The sequence below is a fragment of the Gallus gallus genome, chromosome 9 (assembly GCF_016699485.2).
Source record: "Gallus gallus isolate bGalGal1 chromosome 9, bGalGal1.mat.broiler.GRCg7b, whole genome shotgun sequence".
Taxonomy (NCBI): domain Eukaryota; kingdom Metazoa; phylum Chordata; class Aves; order Galliformes; family Phasianidae; genus Gallus; species Gallus gallus.
The window spans coordinates 18,409,765-18,429,244 of NC_052540.1; the positions used below are offsets into that span (position 1 = coordinate 18,409,765).

At 38.4% G+C, this 19,480-nt stretch overlaps 1 protein-coding gene across 7 annotated transcripts in view; it reads right to left on the reverse strand.

Moving 5' to 3' along the window:
* Positions 1-1,922: 1,922 nt before the first annotated feature.
* The window catches only part of NLGN1 (neuroligin 1), a 304,610-nt gene continuing 287,052 nt past the window's right edge, over positions 1,923-19,480 (reverse strand). For 4 of the 7 annotated variants that reach the window (NM_001398453.1, NM_001398455.1, NM_001398454.1 and 1 more), the window contains one exon: positions 14,446-18,682. In NM_001398453.1, the coding sequence (NP_001385382.1) occupies positions 17,860-18,682 (823 nt within the window). In that variant the 3' untranslated portion in view covers positions 14,446-17,859. Of the gene's footprint in view, positions 5,322-7,339; positions 10,090-12,987; positions 13,076-14,445; positions 18,683-19,480 lie in introns of those variants that run through there. The other 3 variants (XM_015291660.4, XM_015291655.4, XM_046898434.1) reach the window with 2 other exon arrangements.

A 19,480-nucleotide genomic window follows, 5' to 3' on the forward strand; every position in this document is an offset into this window, starting at 1 on the left:
TGTAAGCACTGTACCACAGAGGAAGTATGATAAATCTGTGTCCTCCATCCGTTAGATCTCTCATTTATATCACTGGCTTCATTACTGGAGATGACAAAACTAAGATGATGTGCTTGTATAAAAGTAGCTGCTGGCAACCCTGTTGTCTTTTCCAATTCCATTTCTTCAGAGAAGCATATTTTAAATGCAATTTAAGGTGCGATTGTCTCAGGAGCATGAACAAGATGTATTCACTAATTAAATGGAAACATGAGGTCCAGCCTGCTATCTTAAAACACACGCCATCCCATCATACTCACATGATTGTCTCCCTGCTGTTGTGAAGATTTGTCATTTGCAGGTGCTTGATTTTCTTCTTAATATCCCATCAGTCTGAACTCAGACACCATCAGAATTACATTTTTAAGGATCCAAGTAGCCATTGCATGTTTGGACATTTGTTTCTTTTTCCAGTTTCTTTACAAGAGTTTGTTTTGTTTTGTTTTTTACAAAGTCAGTGTTGCTGTTATGTGCTCTATGTGGTGAAACTGTTCAAAGGAATTGGGAATGTGCAGCTCGTACAGAATACAGCTGCCTGGCTGTGAAATGGTATTAGAAACAGAGAATACAGTATATCGATCCTTTGGCAGCTATATCAGCTTCCTGTTTGTTTCTGAGTATATTTTAAGTCCTAGTTTTTTACCTGGTTGTAACCTGAAAGGTTACTACTTTTGTCTATATGAATTGCCATAGCAACTGTAGTGCTGAAGCAAACAGTCACAGGCTTTAACAGTCTGCTGGTCAGCAGAAGAACTCTCCCAGTTTAGAGACCTTCATCTCTAAAATCTGGGTTGTTTCACCAGCTTGATTGGGCTATATTTTGATCTGTGGGCTACAGAATCCTGATATCTGCATGGGAGGGAGGGAAGAGATGTGAGTTTATGTTTTTTTTACTTGGGAAGGACTGTACTTCTTTTCTTTTGTATAAACACTGTTTCAAAAAGCCTGCCCCAAACCCAAGCATATAAGTGGCTTGCATGTATATCTTGATGTAAAGGCTATGTTGACCTCTTCCATTGCAGGGCTATGGCTCAAGTCTAACGCACAGATGAGACATTGAACACAACGAGATCACATCTGCCTGACCTGGAACTGAGTGTGGGCTGTTGTGCTGTGCCTTGGTATTTCTGCTCTTCAACCTTAGCAGCGCAGAGGGGCTGTTATTTGCAGCTCTCCATTCTTTCACAGCAGCTGCTGAGGCAGTGTTTTGCCCTTGTTTTCACACCTTTCTTTATTGTTCACAGGGCCTTGCACCTGCAAGCCCCAATAATGTTGTTACAGCACGTTCTTGTGGGAACCAACTGCCACAGATGTAAAGACCACGCCTTTTCCCCAACCTTTTCTTATCTCATATTGTATATGTTACTTTATATTAAACTCAATTAAGCATAATGCACAACAAAGGAGACAAGTCAATTGAATACTGAAACATTATCAGAAAATATACGAGCACATTTCAGTGACCAACACACAATACTTTTATCTTGCTACCATGCTCTACTGTAATTATCCTACTAACAGGAAAATCCAACAGGGATTTTGATTTGATCCTACTAGGAAAAAAAAAAAGGTACGAACAAAAATATACAATATATTCTGCAAAAGCATGCCAAAAACATTCTTATTTTCCTCTTCATCCTCACTGCCAGCTGAGCTGCAGAGAGCCCCCAGAGAACACCCTTCTGGGGACCCACCTGTGCTTCCTTCCTAACTGCTCACAAAGGAATTTTCCCTTTTCCTTGTCTGGGTCTGCAGTTGCAGACCTAAGTAATAACACTGTGTGTGAGCCTGACTCAACATCCTGCATATAACAACCCAACAGCATGCATTTAAAATATTGCATTCTTGGAATTACTTGCTTGAAGCCATCAATGCAAGGAAAGTCACTAAAGCAGCAGGGTTGATAAACCTGTATTTTCCTACTTGTCAGCAGGTCTGCCTTGCCCTTCAGCTGGTAGAGCAGAAAGCAGTGCCTACTTCCTGCGCCACAAATACATTAAGTAACACATAGTTACATTGACAACTGACGATACAGACACAGTCAGTCATTTGACCAGTGGTCACGTGTGTGTATCGCTTGTTAATTTGCAGCACTGCAAATATTTCTATCAGAACTGGTGCAGCTGAGGACCTCATCAAAAGAATAGCTGAGTGTCAAAGTCCTCATTCTTCACAGAAACAAAAGCATCCAAGGAGATGCTTTTAAACAATGCAAGTTGCTCCCCTTTCATGCTTCTTTTGTTGTTGATCTGTAATATTCCAATATAGTCGTTCACTGATACTGCTGACCTAGGCAGTGAAATCATGGAAATCATGAAATTGTACTCAGCAATGTGCAGGGGTCTTGTACTTCTGTCTTTTGGGTGAATCTTTTCTGGCCTGTTTGCTCCATGACTGCATTCTGCGTTTTATCAGGACTTTGGGATTTGATCAACTGATTATACAGCTGACAAATTGTTACATCCATCCCCAGAAGCTTGAAGCCAAGCTTCCCAAGTAATCTGCATGAACCTCAGAGGCACATATCTGCACAGCTGCCTTTTGACAGGTATGGTTATTAGGTGACAGTTGCTGTGAAGTTAAATATTATTGAAAATACTATTTTACCCTTCTCCTGCTTCACTTTTACCTCTGAGACAGCTACCAGCAGTGGAGGACATTCCTACGTTCTTCAGATCAATGATCACTACCCACCTTCTTCCTAGAATAGAAAACATCACTTTCAAAGGGATCTGAAACAGCCTAGAAAAGTAACTTTATGTGAGACTGCAATACCTACAGAGACAATGAACTCCTCATCACATTATTTGCCCTTGGCTAACCTTTTCTCCATGCAGTGGGACAAATTAAGCTCCAGAGAAGTCACTCACCTTAGTCTTTAAGGCAATCCCCCTGCACTTACTTAGTTTCAAAACCAGCTATTTTTCCAACACAAAGTGTTAAAAGAGTAGGATGCTGATACAGCAGCTGGGGCAGCATGTCAGAAACAGATCTTGGTCTCTGGAGTGATGAGCGTGGAACGGGGGAGGTGAGAGAAAGCCTAAGACAATTGCAGTTTTACACTCTTCTTTTTCTGCTTGCAAACTGGAGATGAGAGCAGACAAGCTTTATGACAGTGCAGAGAAATCAATACATTTTTATTGATTCTTGTAGCTGCAGAACTCTCACCCAGCAGCAGTACAGGGGTCAGAGTATGAGTACATGACTGTCCTGCTGCACTACGAGTGTGCTCCTCAGAAGTCATGCTATTTGATTCACCAAGGATGAAGCCTGCTCTGACACATAACTGCAACAGCAGCAGCTGACCCACTCAGCGGGGAATTTAGGTGCCACAAGTTAACCACTACTGGTGGCAGCTGCAGCTGAAGGAACAGCTTCGCATAAGAAAAGAAGTATTTTTGAACAGTGACAACATTTAAATGATGGGTGTTATTCCAAAAGAAAAGAGGTCCATAAAATTCCACGTGGTGAATGACACAAAAGTAGAAACATCAAAACAGCACAACTTGGGAAACTAGCTCAGTAGTGGCATCATCAAAATAGAATGGAATCAGGGGGTTATAACCAGCTTTAGAATGAAATTAATGAAAACCTGGATATGGAAAAGAATTGGAGCAGACTTCTAAGGCTTATATTTAGTTCAGTTCTTTGTGAATCCTCCAAAAATATAAGTGAGTGTTCTTCAAAGTTGTTTTGATTTTGCAGAAGCATCCATTTCTTTAATTGGTATTTCCAGCTTCTCTTTCAAAGTTTCTGACCTGTTCCATTCTTATGGAGAAGCCATTCATTAGCAAACTGTGAGGCTCTATGGACATTTTCAGTGGCTGTAAAGCTGTCAAAATGGCGTAAAACTTACTGGAAGGTCCTTTTAATATTATGGCTCACCTTTGCAGCTGACATTTAATAGTTAATTTGATTGTACAACAATGGACTTCACCTTTGCGCAGTGTCTTTCATTCTCCATCTTTTCAGCCAAGTCCATTATCCCTTGTTCCAAATTCCTTCAACTCTTCTCTTTGACTTTGTGTTACTTTCCACTTCGTTCTCAGCCTGCACCGCCTTACACTCTACACCTGTTTTTGATGTCTCCAAGTAGGGACAATAACTACAAAGTTATTTCCCTTTACATGTCAAACCTGGAAGGTCTCTCTGTTGTTCATTCTATTTCCATTGCCGGTGTAAGTGTCCTTGTTGTTTTTCCCCCTAGTGAAGAAAGGGCAAATGTCATATTCACTGAAGCAAAGACTTTGCTTTGAAGCAGTATCGATTTTTCCTTTTCCCTTCTGAAGCTTTGCCAGGCTCCATAAAAGCTTGTCTCTTGTTCAGAAACTCTTTGGATGGAGAGACAACAGGGGCAGCAGTACCAGCGGGGAGCAGTGGGAAGTTAGGGCATCTGGTGGGGAATGACAATTTTGACAGCAGCTAGAAAAAGAAAGAGGTCATTTTATTTTTAACTGTACTGTGAGAACAATCATGGATTAGAACAAAGCCAAATGGGAAATGCAGCTTTAATTCCAACCTATGATTCCTCCTTGTCTAAATCTGAACATGAACTCTTTTCCAGGATTCAGCAGTTGACAGCAAGACACCCAGACCAGCAGAACTGACATCTTGGTTAGAGGCTTAACCACAAAAGTGGCAATATCCATGACTTCCTGGCACAAGATGATAAAAAAAAAAATACAAGCCCTACAGTGAACTGAAGCAACAGCGTGCAGAGAACTTCTCTGGAGGAAGGTCTGATGCTACAACAGGACTCCTGTTTAAGAGATCCGAAATACCTTGTTTAGAGCTACCATGCAGAAATATCCAATAGCATTTATGAAGCTCACACGTACTGCAAAGAAAAAAAATACCTTTCCCCACTGCTGGTTAGGGCTCCGTGCAGTCTATAAGCACATATACATATTTATCACCCGTGCACTGGAGAGCCTCTCACTCTTAATGAGATGTTGGGTCTTGGCTCTCAGCCTCATTTAGAAGTGGTGCCTCCTAGGGCCTCCAATGCTTCCATAGCATTTTGTTCCTGCTGACTCAGAGAGAATGTCACTTACGGAAACATCAATGCCACTTTTTGCCATGCTTCTGTATTTCTTGGAGTTGTCAGAGCTGTTTTTCCAAAGCTTATTAGATGAGCAGCTGATACTGGATGTGCATGTAAAGTTACAGCAGCTGCCTTTTGTAGAGTAAGTCAATTAATAATTATAATAGATTTGCCTTGAGTTCCTGGGTTTTTTTGTTTGTTTGTTTTGTAAAATTTGTAATTACTTTCTTTGAGTACACTGTAATTAAAAAAAAACAACAATCAGAATTATTCTTAATGCTAGACTGAAGTCTCACACTCACAAGAATTAAATCAACAAGTTCTTTCCCTATTATTACCTTCTACTATTCAAGTCCAATCTCCCAGTCAGAAAATTATTTAAAACCTACAAATCCATAAGATGGCCTCTAAATTCTCAGTGATTTTGTGAATTGTGAATATGAGACAGGTAGAAATGAGACCTGATCGACAATGGTCAAATGCACAGCTGCCCAGAGAGCTGTGGGTGCCCCATCCCTGGAGGGCTCAAGGCCAGCTTGGATGGAGCCCCAGGCAGCCTGAGCTAGTGTGGGCAACCCTGTCCAAGCCATTCCGTGATAGGAGACCTCTTTACGACACCCATGAAAAAGCTGTTGTCAACAGCAGTGTGAAGGTCCTCTTTCCTGCTACTCATTTATAAGAGAAAAGATTCATCAAGAGCTGTTGAAAGCCACCTTTGTGCTGAATGAAAGGAAGAGGTTCTGCAGTCACTCAGGCCTGAACACCTCTCCCCACCACTACCACCACCACCCTGCTGCTGACCTGGCTGGCGATGGCACATGTTGAAGCACTTCAGCCTCCCCCAGCAAAGCTACCACCCGTACCTGCCAGTGCAATTTTACAAGCTTTCTCCAGCAATAGGAAGTAACTTAAAATGTGACACCCTGCATGGGGGAAGAAAAGCATAACCGATAATGTTTGCCCTATCAAGACCCGAGCACAGCAAGTAATAAACACATGGAAACTATTTCAGTGTCCCAGGTCAGCTTTAACTTTACACAGCTTCCTGCCACACACTGCAGGGCACATCACGCTGTTGACCTCTGCACTCGTGTTACCCATCCAGCTCTCCACGTACATTTGTTTTCATTACTTGTGCCCCCTCCTGCTGTTTTTTTTTCTGTCAAGCCCAGCATCTGAAAGTTGCTTTCTCAGACCTTTAACTAACAACTCATCATCAGCTGTACTGTGTGTAGAAGGCTACAGCCTGAATTTGTTTTCACAAAAGGCACATCACAGGACCTGCCTAATCAGCAGTTACCTAGTTTGCTCACACCAGACAGAGTCAATTTACAGACCACGTCTGCTGTTGACCCTGCTGTCTGCTCTGGATTATTCCAGTCTGCCTTCACTTTCTAAACTAAAATGGTAATGTTTTTAACTGCTGATTTTAACTTTTGCCTAATTGGGCATAAGCTACAAACATCTCAAAGGAAAGCAAGAGGGATCACTGGTACAGGTGAAATGAGTTTGTGCCATTCTGTCTCTGCTCCATGCTGCACAGATGGAAGAATGGCAATGAAAAAAGTGGGGTACTCTGCTCCCTTCCCACCTCCGCCTGCCTCAGATGGACCACGGTGCTGCAGAGATGTCACTGCTAATTTAATTCAAATCAACTCTGAGGTTACTACTTGTTCGCGTTGCAACTGGAAGAGTATATAGATGCTGGAGACCATACCCTGCAAGCAGGCATCTCAGGCTGTGTATGGCACATGGCCAGTGCTGAGATTACAGGACTTAACATTCTATTGCTGTTCTTTCTTTCCTTTTTACTTGTTGAAGACATACCAAGTTAAACTGATTCAGTCAGAACAACTGCAATATACTTTACAATAATCACAAATATATATACACACACACACACCATTTTAATGTAGATATTACTTAAATTTTAATATTTCTTCTGGTCAAATTTAGCCTAAAATTGAAAACTATTTTAAAACCAATAAGGAAATGATTTAATTATTATAATTGACTTCTAACAACACTTTTCTCCCGTACAGCTATCTCTAGTTAATGCCATCTTAGAAATCTACATTCAAGAATAAACGCAGCCAACCCTCCATGGTTTACTTCAGAGGGTGCCAAAATTTCGCCGTTTGCAGATTCCGAGTTCAGCTCTTAAAAATAGAATCATTTTTCTCTGCCCACATGAAGGCTCTGACCATACAGACACAAACCCAGAATGAACATTCAGAAGACAAGCTCAGCACCTACCTGGGGGTTATAGATTGATCACAGACCATGGGAAGGATGAGGCTGAGGAATTAGCTACACATGTGCTCTACTTTGGCAGCGAGCACCTGAGTGCTCTGGCCACTGCCACCATGTGTGCAGCAAAACCACAGCAGTTCTGATGTAATATCTGTAAGCAAAGGTCAGCAGAAAGCCAACAGCTCAGATTGAAATTGAAAATGTCTGCTTGTTTTTCTTTAAGATTTTACCAAGATTTAATTTACTCTTTCTATTTCCACAGCACATAAGACCACAGACCATCATGACCATGAAAGAATCTGAAATAAGCTCTTGAGATGTTCCCTGCTGCTACCATTCTGATGGCTGCGGATGCCATGTGGAAGTGTCCCTGATGAATTCAACTGTGACCATTAGTCCTCAGCAGCCTGCAGAAAAAAGTGCTTTCCAGTGGCAGTGCTGCCTTCTAACAACCTTTCTGATGTCCTAGTGAGCCTTTAGCACTGCTGAGGCAGACTGAGGGGCTATGGAGACCGCAGTGTTTGTGGTTTACATATGATTGATTGTTTTAACCTGTCATAATGTTCATATTGTATTCCATTGTACTGCAGCATGGCCTGCAATGATCAACTTGAACTGCATTTGTCTAACAGTCCAATAACATCCTAGGTTTGTGCTGTCATTAACACAAAAAAAAGGCAAAAATATTTTGCATCCAAAATTTAAACAAGAACATTCCATTACCATATACCTAAGAGATTGGCGACAGAAAGAAAGTAGATAGTAATGCAAATCTAATTGTAGTAACAAACTGAAATGTAGCCAGGAAGTAAGGTCCTCTCAGCAGGACCAAGTCAAAGTCAAGACCAGCAGAGCCAAGTTAGCTGCCATTTCCTGGAGGTGCCCTTTATTAACTCTATGAAAGCCAGCAATGGTACCATGCAAGCAAGTGTGCTGCCTGAACTCTTTTCCACTCCTTAGAAAATGCCACGTACATATGACTGATGCTAGGAAAATTCCAATCACAGTAGCAAAAAAAGCTGTTTTTTTCCTGAAGAGATGGGAAATCTCATTGTATCAATCCTTAATCCAAAAAATTCTACCATAAACCACAGTCTGCATCTCAGTTAACTGGATGGCAAATCTGGGCAAACTCTTTAAATAAAGTCTCTGGAAGACATCAGTTTCAATGAGTCTCGTGAATACTCACAGCTGTTTCCTGAAACTCAGAGTTTTCTAGCTGTAACCTCTGATCTTTGTAACAAACTAGTTTTACAGAAGCCTCACAGAAAACAGAATGGACATATACTTGATATGACTGTACCACAGGTAGTAGTCCCCATTAGCTGATGCTATTCATATTGATCTCTTTCCTAAATGGATAATGTTCAGTAGTTTCATAGTCAATGAAGCCATCAATACGTATCAGCTTTTACACCTCTCTGACCTCAGCGTGTAGCAAATATTGCGATCAGTTTTATCTGGTTTGTTCCCATTGTTTTTCAGTTAATCTGATTGCAACTCTGAACATGAGGATCAGAGGTTTGAGCAAATGCAACTGCAGCATTTATGCAACTCCTAGACACTAACCATCACACCTTACCATAGTTCGCTTCAAAATATTAATGATGTACAGGGCGATAATCAGTCCTCTCTCCAGTTTAATAATTTCACAATAATTTAAATGAAGTATAACTCTAAAGCACGTTTTTAGAAATTTTACAGTCTTAGGTGCTTGCCAAACAGATGTCAGAGACCACGCGCAAGTCTAAAAATACTCACATAAGCTCTTCAAGTGCTTGACATTGATCTGTCTGCTGTACATCTTCGTGCTCAACACAGGTTAAGACAGTGCTGCTGTGCCATTATAACCAGAGGCTGCTAAGCTGACAAATATTTTTTCGTGCTCCTTATAATTAATCAAACCCCTCAGCTTTCGGACAGTTTTTGAAACTACAAGCTGTATCCTTTTCACATATGAACTCTCCTTCTGTTCCTACCATCTCCTATAGTCCTTAGGCAAAGATGCGAAGCCTACGAACACACTCAAAACTGGAAGAGGAATCCCTACCACATAAAAAAGGACCCCACTGCACCAAAAGAAGTACTTTTTGATGGGTATAGATAATGCATGTTAAATGCAGCTAAACCCATGCCACCTTGAGAGAAGGACCATTAGTCTAGCTGGACAAAAAAGCCCAAACTGATGAAACTCATCATCCTCACAAAGTGCAACAACAACTTCACTTTTGCTCGTGCACCAGGCTGCTCAGTAATGGTTTGATAACCAAAATTAACCTCTTACAGCCTGAGCATCAGTTTTCTTTCCCTCTCTTTGCCCGCCTTTCTCTCCCCTATGACATTTCTCTGTTCTTCTTCAGTTCCACTTTGCTAACTCACTACTGAGTGAGTTTACTTCTCACCAAGTAACACCGCATAGAATAAAATAACATGTAACCAACAACTCTTGCAAACTATATATCAACGTCTTAGCTATTAAGCTTGTACTAATCCTAGAGCTATTTAGAGAAGTGGAAAAAATAAGACAAGAATCTTCAGCTCGCCTACCCATCTCAAGGCAGAATCTGTTCTGAAATGCCTTCTGTGCTACAAATGCCACAGGCAACCAGCTCCAGTCATAACTATGCTTACCATTGGAAAGCTTCTTCGTTATAAGGTTTCCAAAGTGAGGTCTGTTCACTGCTTCATGCTGCTTCAGAGCCTTTGCTATTTCATTCTTATCACTGCTGGTCTTATTCCCTCAGCCATAGGCACTGTAGTAATAAAATAAACAGTGGGTATAAAAAGCTATTATTCTGATCTACACAACTTTATATATATATGTATATATATATAAATAGCATATGTATATATTAAAAAAAAATAGGAGAGAGTGCTTTATCTCCTAACGAGGTTTCAGGGTCTCGTAGTTAAATACACCTGAAGAAGAGAAAAGATAGCATTTAATTCAGCTACTTTTGGTTCCCCTACATATGCCTGTAGAGTATGATTTACCCAGTACTAAAATTCTTCCTCTAATTAACTTCATGTAAGGTCCAGTCAGCTTCCATATACTAAGCAACTGATGTGGGTAGTTAAAAAAAACCTAATTAAGTTTGATGCTTCACACCTGTAGCTCATCCCCTCCCACAATGCAAGGCACACATCTTTCTCAGGCACAGTCAGGGGAAAATTTGCTGTTTACTGCATGGGGTCAGCGTGATCTTGGCTCAGTGGCACCATCACAGGCACAGTGACAAAGCCTGCTTCAGAACAGAGGTCTTAATGTCTGCACAGCAAGTGAAAATACATCAACACTTGTCTGAAGCATGGCCACGAGCTATAAACCCTTTAGCAAACAGCACACATTAGAAGTCACTACTTATTCCTGGAGGCATATGCTTGCCTTAGGTCCTGGTTTGCTTTTGTCTGTGAAAATGTACCTCCAGCAACTTTCAAAGGACAAATTACCATCTGGCATGTGCATGAAGACAATTCAGTGACGGTGTGAACTTCCTGGAACTTGTCAATTGTCAACTGAGGGAGCTCTTCCTGCTTGTGAGCAGCTGGCCTTGGCCATGTTAGTCACCAGAGATACTGGAGCAGACTGATTTCCAGCACCATCCAGAATACCACAACTTCCGTGGCTGGAATGTCATAAGCCAGTAGAGGAGTATATATATATATATATGCATATATATATACATATACATATGCAGGGAAAAAAAATATATAGTATAATATACATTCATATTATAGTATACATACATATATATATATATATATCTAGTGAGTCTTGAAAGAATCAATATACTAGAATACACCTACACAAGAAGTAAAAAAATAATAGCATAAAAATATATGTCTTGCTATTTTCCTTATATCACTTTTTCTGATCTTGGCTACCGAAGTCATGATTCATGAGAACAAAGCAATGGTTCATATACTCTTCATCTTCTATGAGGAAGTATCATGGTATACTTACTTCAGATACTGTGGAGAAAAAAATATATTTAAGGCAAATTGAAGAATGCTAAAGAAAAAATCAGTACAGAGTTTAACATGAGAATAGCTACTAACTGTCCTAGAGTAGTTGGTTTTGGATATTACTTTCCTCTTTTAGAGAAGATTCAAGATTCTACTTTGTTGACATTGCTCTAGACTTACCTGTGTGTAAATGTATTCATCTGCTTAGCCAAATGTCACCACTACACATTATTAACCTTGTGAAAGGCAGAAAAACAACACTGCAACCATATCACAACCATCAATCATTAAAATATCAAATGACTTCTGAAAATGTATTTGATGACAAATGAACCGCATATATAATTTTAGAACCTTTCATATACGCTTAATTACGTTACGTTACTATCGAAGTTGTTTCTACAAATTAATGGATGAAATAGGTGTCTTACACATTCACCCTCCCAGACTGCATCCTGCCAGAAGATTAGTTCTGCCCCAGGGCAAATTTATATCAAGTATATTGAACTGGGCATGGCCAATGGCTGATCTGCAGCCACAAGATTTCTGTCCTTCACACCAGAGCCATGTGGCCACACAGACATGGTGCTTGGAGCAACATGTTAAGACTCATTGGAAGACAGTGTACCTTAGAACATTATCTGAGGTTTGGCCTTGCAATGCCCTGCTGACTTAACCTTATGGAAAGAATGCTCAGTATTTGCTGGCTAAATGTGAATACCCGATCATTCGTACTTCTCTTTGCAGAGGTATAGAGAGATGAATAACTCAGCTCATAAACCTCAGCTTTCACAAACCTGTTGTTAATTTAGCCTTAGTCTTAACTCCAGTTGCCAGTATTAACAACTGCCATTTTAGAAAAAGTTACTGACTTTTTTACCGCTGTATGGCTGAAAATCTGAATGCTAAATGCCCAACTATATACACTTAAGAACACCACATTTATTATTTAGATCACATCATTCTAAAGTGAATCTCATAAATGCTGAATGCCTGGAGTTGCTAACACTGAGATGGGAAAATTCAGGTGACAGACAGAATCCAACTGTTTCTGACCTGAATTTACAGCTCACTTGTGGCTCAGTTGTGTGCCTGTTTCCCTACTGATCAGCCAGAGAAAAGCACAGAGATCAGGGTTACAACTGCTATAACAAGTCATGGATTTTTTGACATACAGATCAACATATAGATCAGAGGATCAGACACAGGACTGAATGTTCATTATTTAAAAGTTCTTAGCATAAAATTTGCTATTGCATGTTAATGCTACAAACCGTGTTATAGACCTTCTCCTTGCACCAAATTAGCATGAGTTTTTACACGTAGAAGGCTCCTCTTTTTCTGAATATTGGACTTCTATGCAACTATCAACCTACTTTAAAGCACATTTTTAGTGCCAGATGGTGATCATAAATCAGGCAGTTATGCTTGTATTAATTTCTATGAGTGCATGTTCATGTGTGTGAGAAGATACGCCAAAGAGGAAGGTGCGATGAGCCATGATGAACATTAAAGGTCCAGACGCAGGTCTATAACTGGTGTAAACTGCCAGGGCTTCACTGATTTCAATGGTACTATGATAAATACTAATTCAGCTGGTAATAAAATAAATGTAATCAGCTAAGCATCTGGTCAGTAACATTTCAGAATGCAGAATGAGGCAGTAGTGTTGCCTCCATATCTACCTTTGAACTGAATCTGCATGATGAAAAAGGGTAACGTTTCCTGTTTGGTTCTGTCTCTAGAAAGCTCCTCTATTGGCTGGGGTACTGCCTGCGAGTAAGCACATGGAAAGAGAGATTCACATATGTATGCAAGCAAATACACTGTGACAAACAAATACACTGCTTTAACTGCTCTGATGTTACTTTTATCTTCAAATGAAGAAAAAAAAAAAGCACAGCACTTAAGACTTGCACAGATTTCTTGCTCTTCTATTTGCCATTCATCCCAATAGTAAGGGAAATTAAGCTCAGAGTTGGCTTTAATCCACAATTTACTTGCCGTACAATATTTAATTTCCTTGTAGAAAATAAAGCTTATTAAAGCAATGATAGTTTCATATATATATGAATTACTGAGAATCATAATATTAACAAAAAGAAATGAAGTCAGGTTGCACATAATATCTACTCTTTTTAGGTGATTCTTAATGTTTTTTTTTTACCTAAACATTTTCCACCAGACAGTTTTAAGTTCATTACCTTTTTCTAACCATTTCCTATTTCACAAAGTTAAGTTTTTACTGGATCTATAACTAAGAAATCAATTGTACGATGGCATTAAGAGATCCTAAAAGAAAAGGTGCTTTCTGCAGAACTGATGCTTAACTCACTGCTGTGCAGTTCTCTTGAAGGCCTCAGCAAATGCTGCTCATTTCTGGTCTGTATACACACGTGTGAATGTGCCAGACTTAAACCCTGTTGGAACGTTTAAGTAAAAGCCATGTTTCAAATTGTTCACATTTATTTGGAGACCTCAAAAGAACGTCTTAATCTTAGAGTGGTAGTATTTCACATGGAGAAAGATTTTGATGTTATTTAGAGAATGTCCCTTAGCTTATAGACCGAGAAAAAGCAGAACTCCTTCAACAGATATTCTAACAAGGGCTTTGAATGAAAAATAACAAAACCTCTGCAGGGAATTTCCCTTTCATTTCATTTACTTGGCCACACATTTTCACAACAATAATTAAATTATCTAATGTTTGCTTATACTGAAGAGCGATCATCGGCAACGATACACTAGTAGAAAAAAAAAGGGGGATCAAAGGCCAATATTTTAAACCAACAGCTCATGGAAAAAAACAACTTCCAAACAGCAAAGGAATGTCATGATGTTTGGCAGCTTCTTAGGAATTCAGTTATCACCTTTTAGTGAAGATGGCAACAGAAATCCCAGCTTTTCTGTGCAGTGGTGTCTCTAAGGCTGTAACATGTTTACAAGTTAGACCTATATTTTTCCTGTTTTCAGCACATTTCGATAACCAAAACATCTGTTAATTGTACACTTTTGTAACATAGGAGACCATACTTAGTGCAGACAACAAAAACAAGTACATTTTCCTATGGAATGTTACATTCAGGTAGTTCATCCATGCTCTACGGCTCTTCTGTGGGTGCAGAATACCACATAGAACCAACTAAGATACCACTGAGCAAAATGCATTTTTATCTGCTTTATTTCTCCTAGAAATGTAGCACAGCACATTATATTGCCTGTAATTTTAATAGGTAAATGAGACAATGATTCCATTGTTACGTTTTTCTCAAAGTGGTAGAATACACTTCCTTCCAAAGGTCTGCAAACATATTTACAAAAGTGTGAAAGCAGTAAATGCAGGCTTTTAATATTTTTACTGAATTTCCAAAGATCGACTGATATCTTCATTTTATTGGAAATCTGGTCCAAGGATGATACAAGAAATTAAATAACACACTTGATTTTGTTTTCTTGGAGGCTACTGTGGAAACAAATCAAACAGATAAATATTTTAAAAAGAACAAACTTATATTCCACGAAGCATAATGACGATATTCCCAAACCATTTCCTCTATTTTTATTACGTTTCAGCTCTAAAACATCTCTTGGTCTTTCTCAATGTCATCTTACGATGTGGGAAACCACCTCCCTTCTGGAAGGCCAGCTGCTGTGATGTGAAGTAGCCATTAAAATATCATTCACAGTATCCGCATCCTATGTGAACTTATTTTCAAACAGGACTGACAAAATTTTTATCGTTGACTTCATCTTTCACATTTTAAATACTGTTGGCTGACAAAAATAAAGTGTAGTGTCATGCTTGGTTTACCTAAATCATTTATTTTGTAACTAATAAAAGTAAACAATTACCAGATACTGTATATATAGAGATATATAGATATATGGCCACAAATAAACTATAGTAGAAAGTTATTTTGGTTTTGATAAAGTTAAGAAAAGCACATAAAATCATATTTCATTAATATCTCGCTTTATGGCCATCAATATTTTTGTGGTTTTTTTTGTTGTTGTTGTTGTTTTGTTCATCAACATAGCAAAATACAATCTTCCTATTAAACAATAATTATCAGATGGCAGACAATTTTTTATTGGTTTACATTGGCAGGTCACAGTCTAAAAGCACAACCACATCAGGCAGAAATTGCACACAGACCGCCCTGGATTTTGAAGACAATATTTTTTTTTTGCTTCTACCAAAAGATCTTAATTTAACACTGGGGACTGAGAGATGAACTCATCAAATACATGGATTTCAATCGTGGGCTTTTTTAGCTAAATAAAATGACTGAAATCACAGCATTTTGTTTTGATTACAGCTTCAGTTTTAATGTTTGTGCTTGATGTTAGCAAACGTGCTTTGAACTTCCTAGCGGTTGCTCCATAAATGTTAACACATCCAAATAAAACCAAGGTGATTTTTTTTCTGTTGTGGACTTCCACAGATTTATTCCAATTAGGCCTGTTCACTGGCTTTCTTTTTTGGTCTTCATATTTATATTTTGAACTTCTTTGTGAAAATGATAGGAGAGATTTCTGTGTAATGCTGTAACATAATGTTGGTACTTTTGGAAGATGTGATAGTAGCTGGGACTGGCCTGTAAACATGCAGTTCTGTTAACTGTAGAAGGCATGCCCGTGTCTTCAAAAACCAGACTGGTCTTAAGATATTACTCTTTATTTGAGACAGTTACCATTACTTCATTAAAAAATGACAAAACAGCAATAAACATTTTAGCTCTTTAATGAGCAAAGATCAGGTCTCTTAGCATTGGAATAATATTCGTTATCCAGATTATCTTTATTTCACTCAGTGACCAGTAATATGGCCAAGAAGTACAAAGTAATTTTCCATCAAGTAGTATACAATTTATTATTTTTTTTTGTGTAATAAGCTTTCATTCTTGAAAAAGAGTAACTGAAAAGAAATGTTTCTGTTACTGCAGTTAGTTTGTCAGAGAAAGTTCTTCGCATTATCTTACAAACTATCAAAATTGCTAGTAATTTGAAAAAATGTAAAAAAAAATCACATAACTTTAGTCTAATAGAAATATAGTACAGATAAGAGAGAAAGTATTTATCAGGGATGTGCTCTTAAGTCCATCTCAATTATTTCTTTTATATAAATGTACATCTGATTACATATACAAACATTTTGAAAGGACTGTGGTATATAATTACTGGAAAGCAACAGGGAATGAAAAATTTCTTTTGATTTTAGAACACTCATTTCAAATCACACAAACATACGGAGTATTCAGATTTTAAAATTTCCAGGTTTTGGCTTTCTCCCCGTTCTTACACACCCTCTTCTTCTGGTCTACAGAACTCATTTGAATGGCTGATGTATAGCAAAAAGGGAATTAACTTTATATGAAAGTATCATAAGTAAACTCTGTAACATGCAACATGAGTTTAAACAATAAACTGAGAGGTGTAACCAGAGTGGTAATATTGGGGCATTTTTATATTGCAAAATATCATTGCAATTCAATCTTTGGACACACTTCACCTCACCAATTTGAACTAAATATATTGTAACTAAGTCACAGAAAATTATAAATCCTTTACCACAGGAGTTTCCATTAGAGTTACAATTATGTTCATGTTAGACGTTATTTAGGTGGAAAGGGAAAACAACATTAAGAAAATCGATTTTTTTCTGGGATTCAAATCAGTGAGTTTTCACCACTGCACACCTAGAATTCAAAAAATACCTTTTAGAACTGTTGCAATTCCTTCTTTTACTGAAATTACTATGAAATATTTCACTGTAATTACTTTTGCCCCTTTCAAAAACTTCTTTAGGTTGCGCCAATTGATGGAGAAAGCTTCTATTAAAAACTCCAATGGGATGAGAAGAATTTTAATTACGGCTTAATCAGCAGCACAGCCACCAAGCATATAAATTATCATGCACATCGTGCTAAAAATATCCAGTTTCTTTTATTCCCACAACTTTTATACTGACAGCACTTAAGTGATAATGTTGTACCTGCCAGGCTGTAAAACTTCTTTGTCTGACTGGCAGATCTCAGCATGAGCCCCTTCCTAAGGCCTTAACAGCATTGGTGCTTTGTGTACTTATTCAAATATGTAAATATGGTCTACACAATAAAACAGGTCCAAATAAAAATTGGTGAAAATTATCTGACATTCCATAGTGTGTCCCTTGTGCATATTTATAGGTTTTTAAAATTTTCAGTCTTTGTTCCTTCCTGTTTGTGTTGCACATGCCTAATTCCATTATGTAACTTAAATCTTCAGAAAATTAATACTTGAATGTGAATGAAAAAGTATCATTCAGGACAACTGTTTCAAGCAATTGCAAACAGTTGGGTGGTTTTTGTTTGTTTGTTTTTGTTTCTTAAGTTCATTTGATATATGTACAATTCTTTTTTTTTTTTCAAAACCCCAAAAGTTCTTGATATGTATATTCACATAATATTCCTCCATATTTAAATAGTAAGAGTCCTGTAGGTTGAAAGCCAAGTAATCTTCAGTAATATCACCTACTGTAATCCATCAAAAAATAAAGTTTGTTTCATCTTGTCTGGCTATACCCTGGTTGTTGAGTGTGAATGGGGGTGGGGATGAGGATGGGGCAGAGTATTGTTCTGTCCTCCGGTAAATGTATTGAATGTGTGTAAGGGTTGAATCCCTGGTATAGTGTTGGGGATCATTGTGATGGTGTTGGGCGTCATTAAGGGAATATCATCAGGAGACCTTCTCATAGCTAGCGTGTAGTCTGGGGGACAGGCGGTCCTGAGAACCACCTCATGTGGATGGATGGACTCACATTCATGATCCAAGTCAGTGTGCTTCATTTGGAGGGACATTATCTCCTCTTCTTGTGCATGGGTGAGATCATTGGTAGTAGTACGTTGTGGGCTACATCTCCTATGAACATCATGTCTCCGCTTGTCCTTTTTGTAGTACAATGCTGCAAAGGCCAAAATGTTCAAGAAGAGTAAAGATGCACCAACTGCAATAGTAACACTCAATTCTGTTGAATAGTCCCTTTGATCCACTGAAAATGGGCTTGGTTGCTGTTTGGGATCATCTTGTTTGGCTGTAGGAAAGGCTGAAGTAACAGAAACGGAATTTTTCCTTGTTGGTCTGAAAGTATTATCTGTTGATGGCACTTTAGTTGTGGTAGAGGTATACTGTGAAATGTCGTTAAGATTGTGCAGATGAGGTACCAGTTCCAACCAAAGGTTCACTTTATTGGCCCTATAATGTTCTTTAACTCGTGGTTTTAATCCAATGTGAAGATACAGTTGGTCTTTCTGAGAGTATCTGGTCCATGCTACTTCTTCAAAACGATTTGGTTTTGTATGGATGAATTTTGTATCTTGTGGCACTGGTTGATTTGGGTCACTAAAAAAGAAAATCTCAAATTTTATACAGTATTTCAAAAGGAAATATAAAATCAGTACTTTATACTTAACGTTTAAGTCTGCATTTCTTTGGACAGAGCAGTATACTATTTCTTAAAAGGAGAAATCTTATTAATCTCAGTTAGATACAGCATTATGCAAATGAACCATTTACAATCTTTTGTTACATAGAATTCATCACTTCTCTATTTCTACAATATGATAGTATCACTCACACAAATCTTTTACTGCTGAGGAAAAACTGTCAGCAGTGTGGTGATGTGGGCAAATGCCTACAAGAGACCAGCGTGAGAGGCCATTAAGCTTTTTCTATTTTCACATTAGTAACCTGAATCACAGCATTTCAGTCCACACACAGTATCTGTGGTCTTCTAGAGGTGAAAAGACCACAGCAGGGCATAGCTCAGTGTAACACATACTGACTTAGACTCCAACGACCAAAGATGGAGAAGTATTTTAAGCTACCATTGAAAGGAGGATTTGTGAAAATGTCAAAACCTTTCAAGTTCTGAGTCACATACTTTTTAGTTAGATGTATTAATGTAAAACATTTTTAACTACATGCATATGTTAAACACTCAATTTATTACTTTTCTGGGGAACACTTAAGTGATTTTTGTGTACATGGTGTTTAAATTTTCTTCATTCAGATTACTCACAAAGATATTTTTCCCTCCTTTGCCAGAATGTATAAATGAACTCAATGACATTACACAGCTATGCAACCCAATTCTTAATTTCTTACTCATCTGTAAGTATTTCCAAGGGAGATATTCAA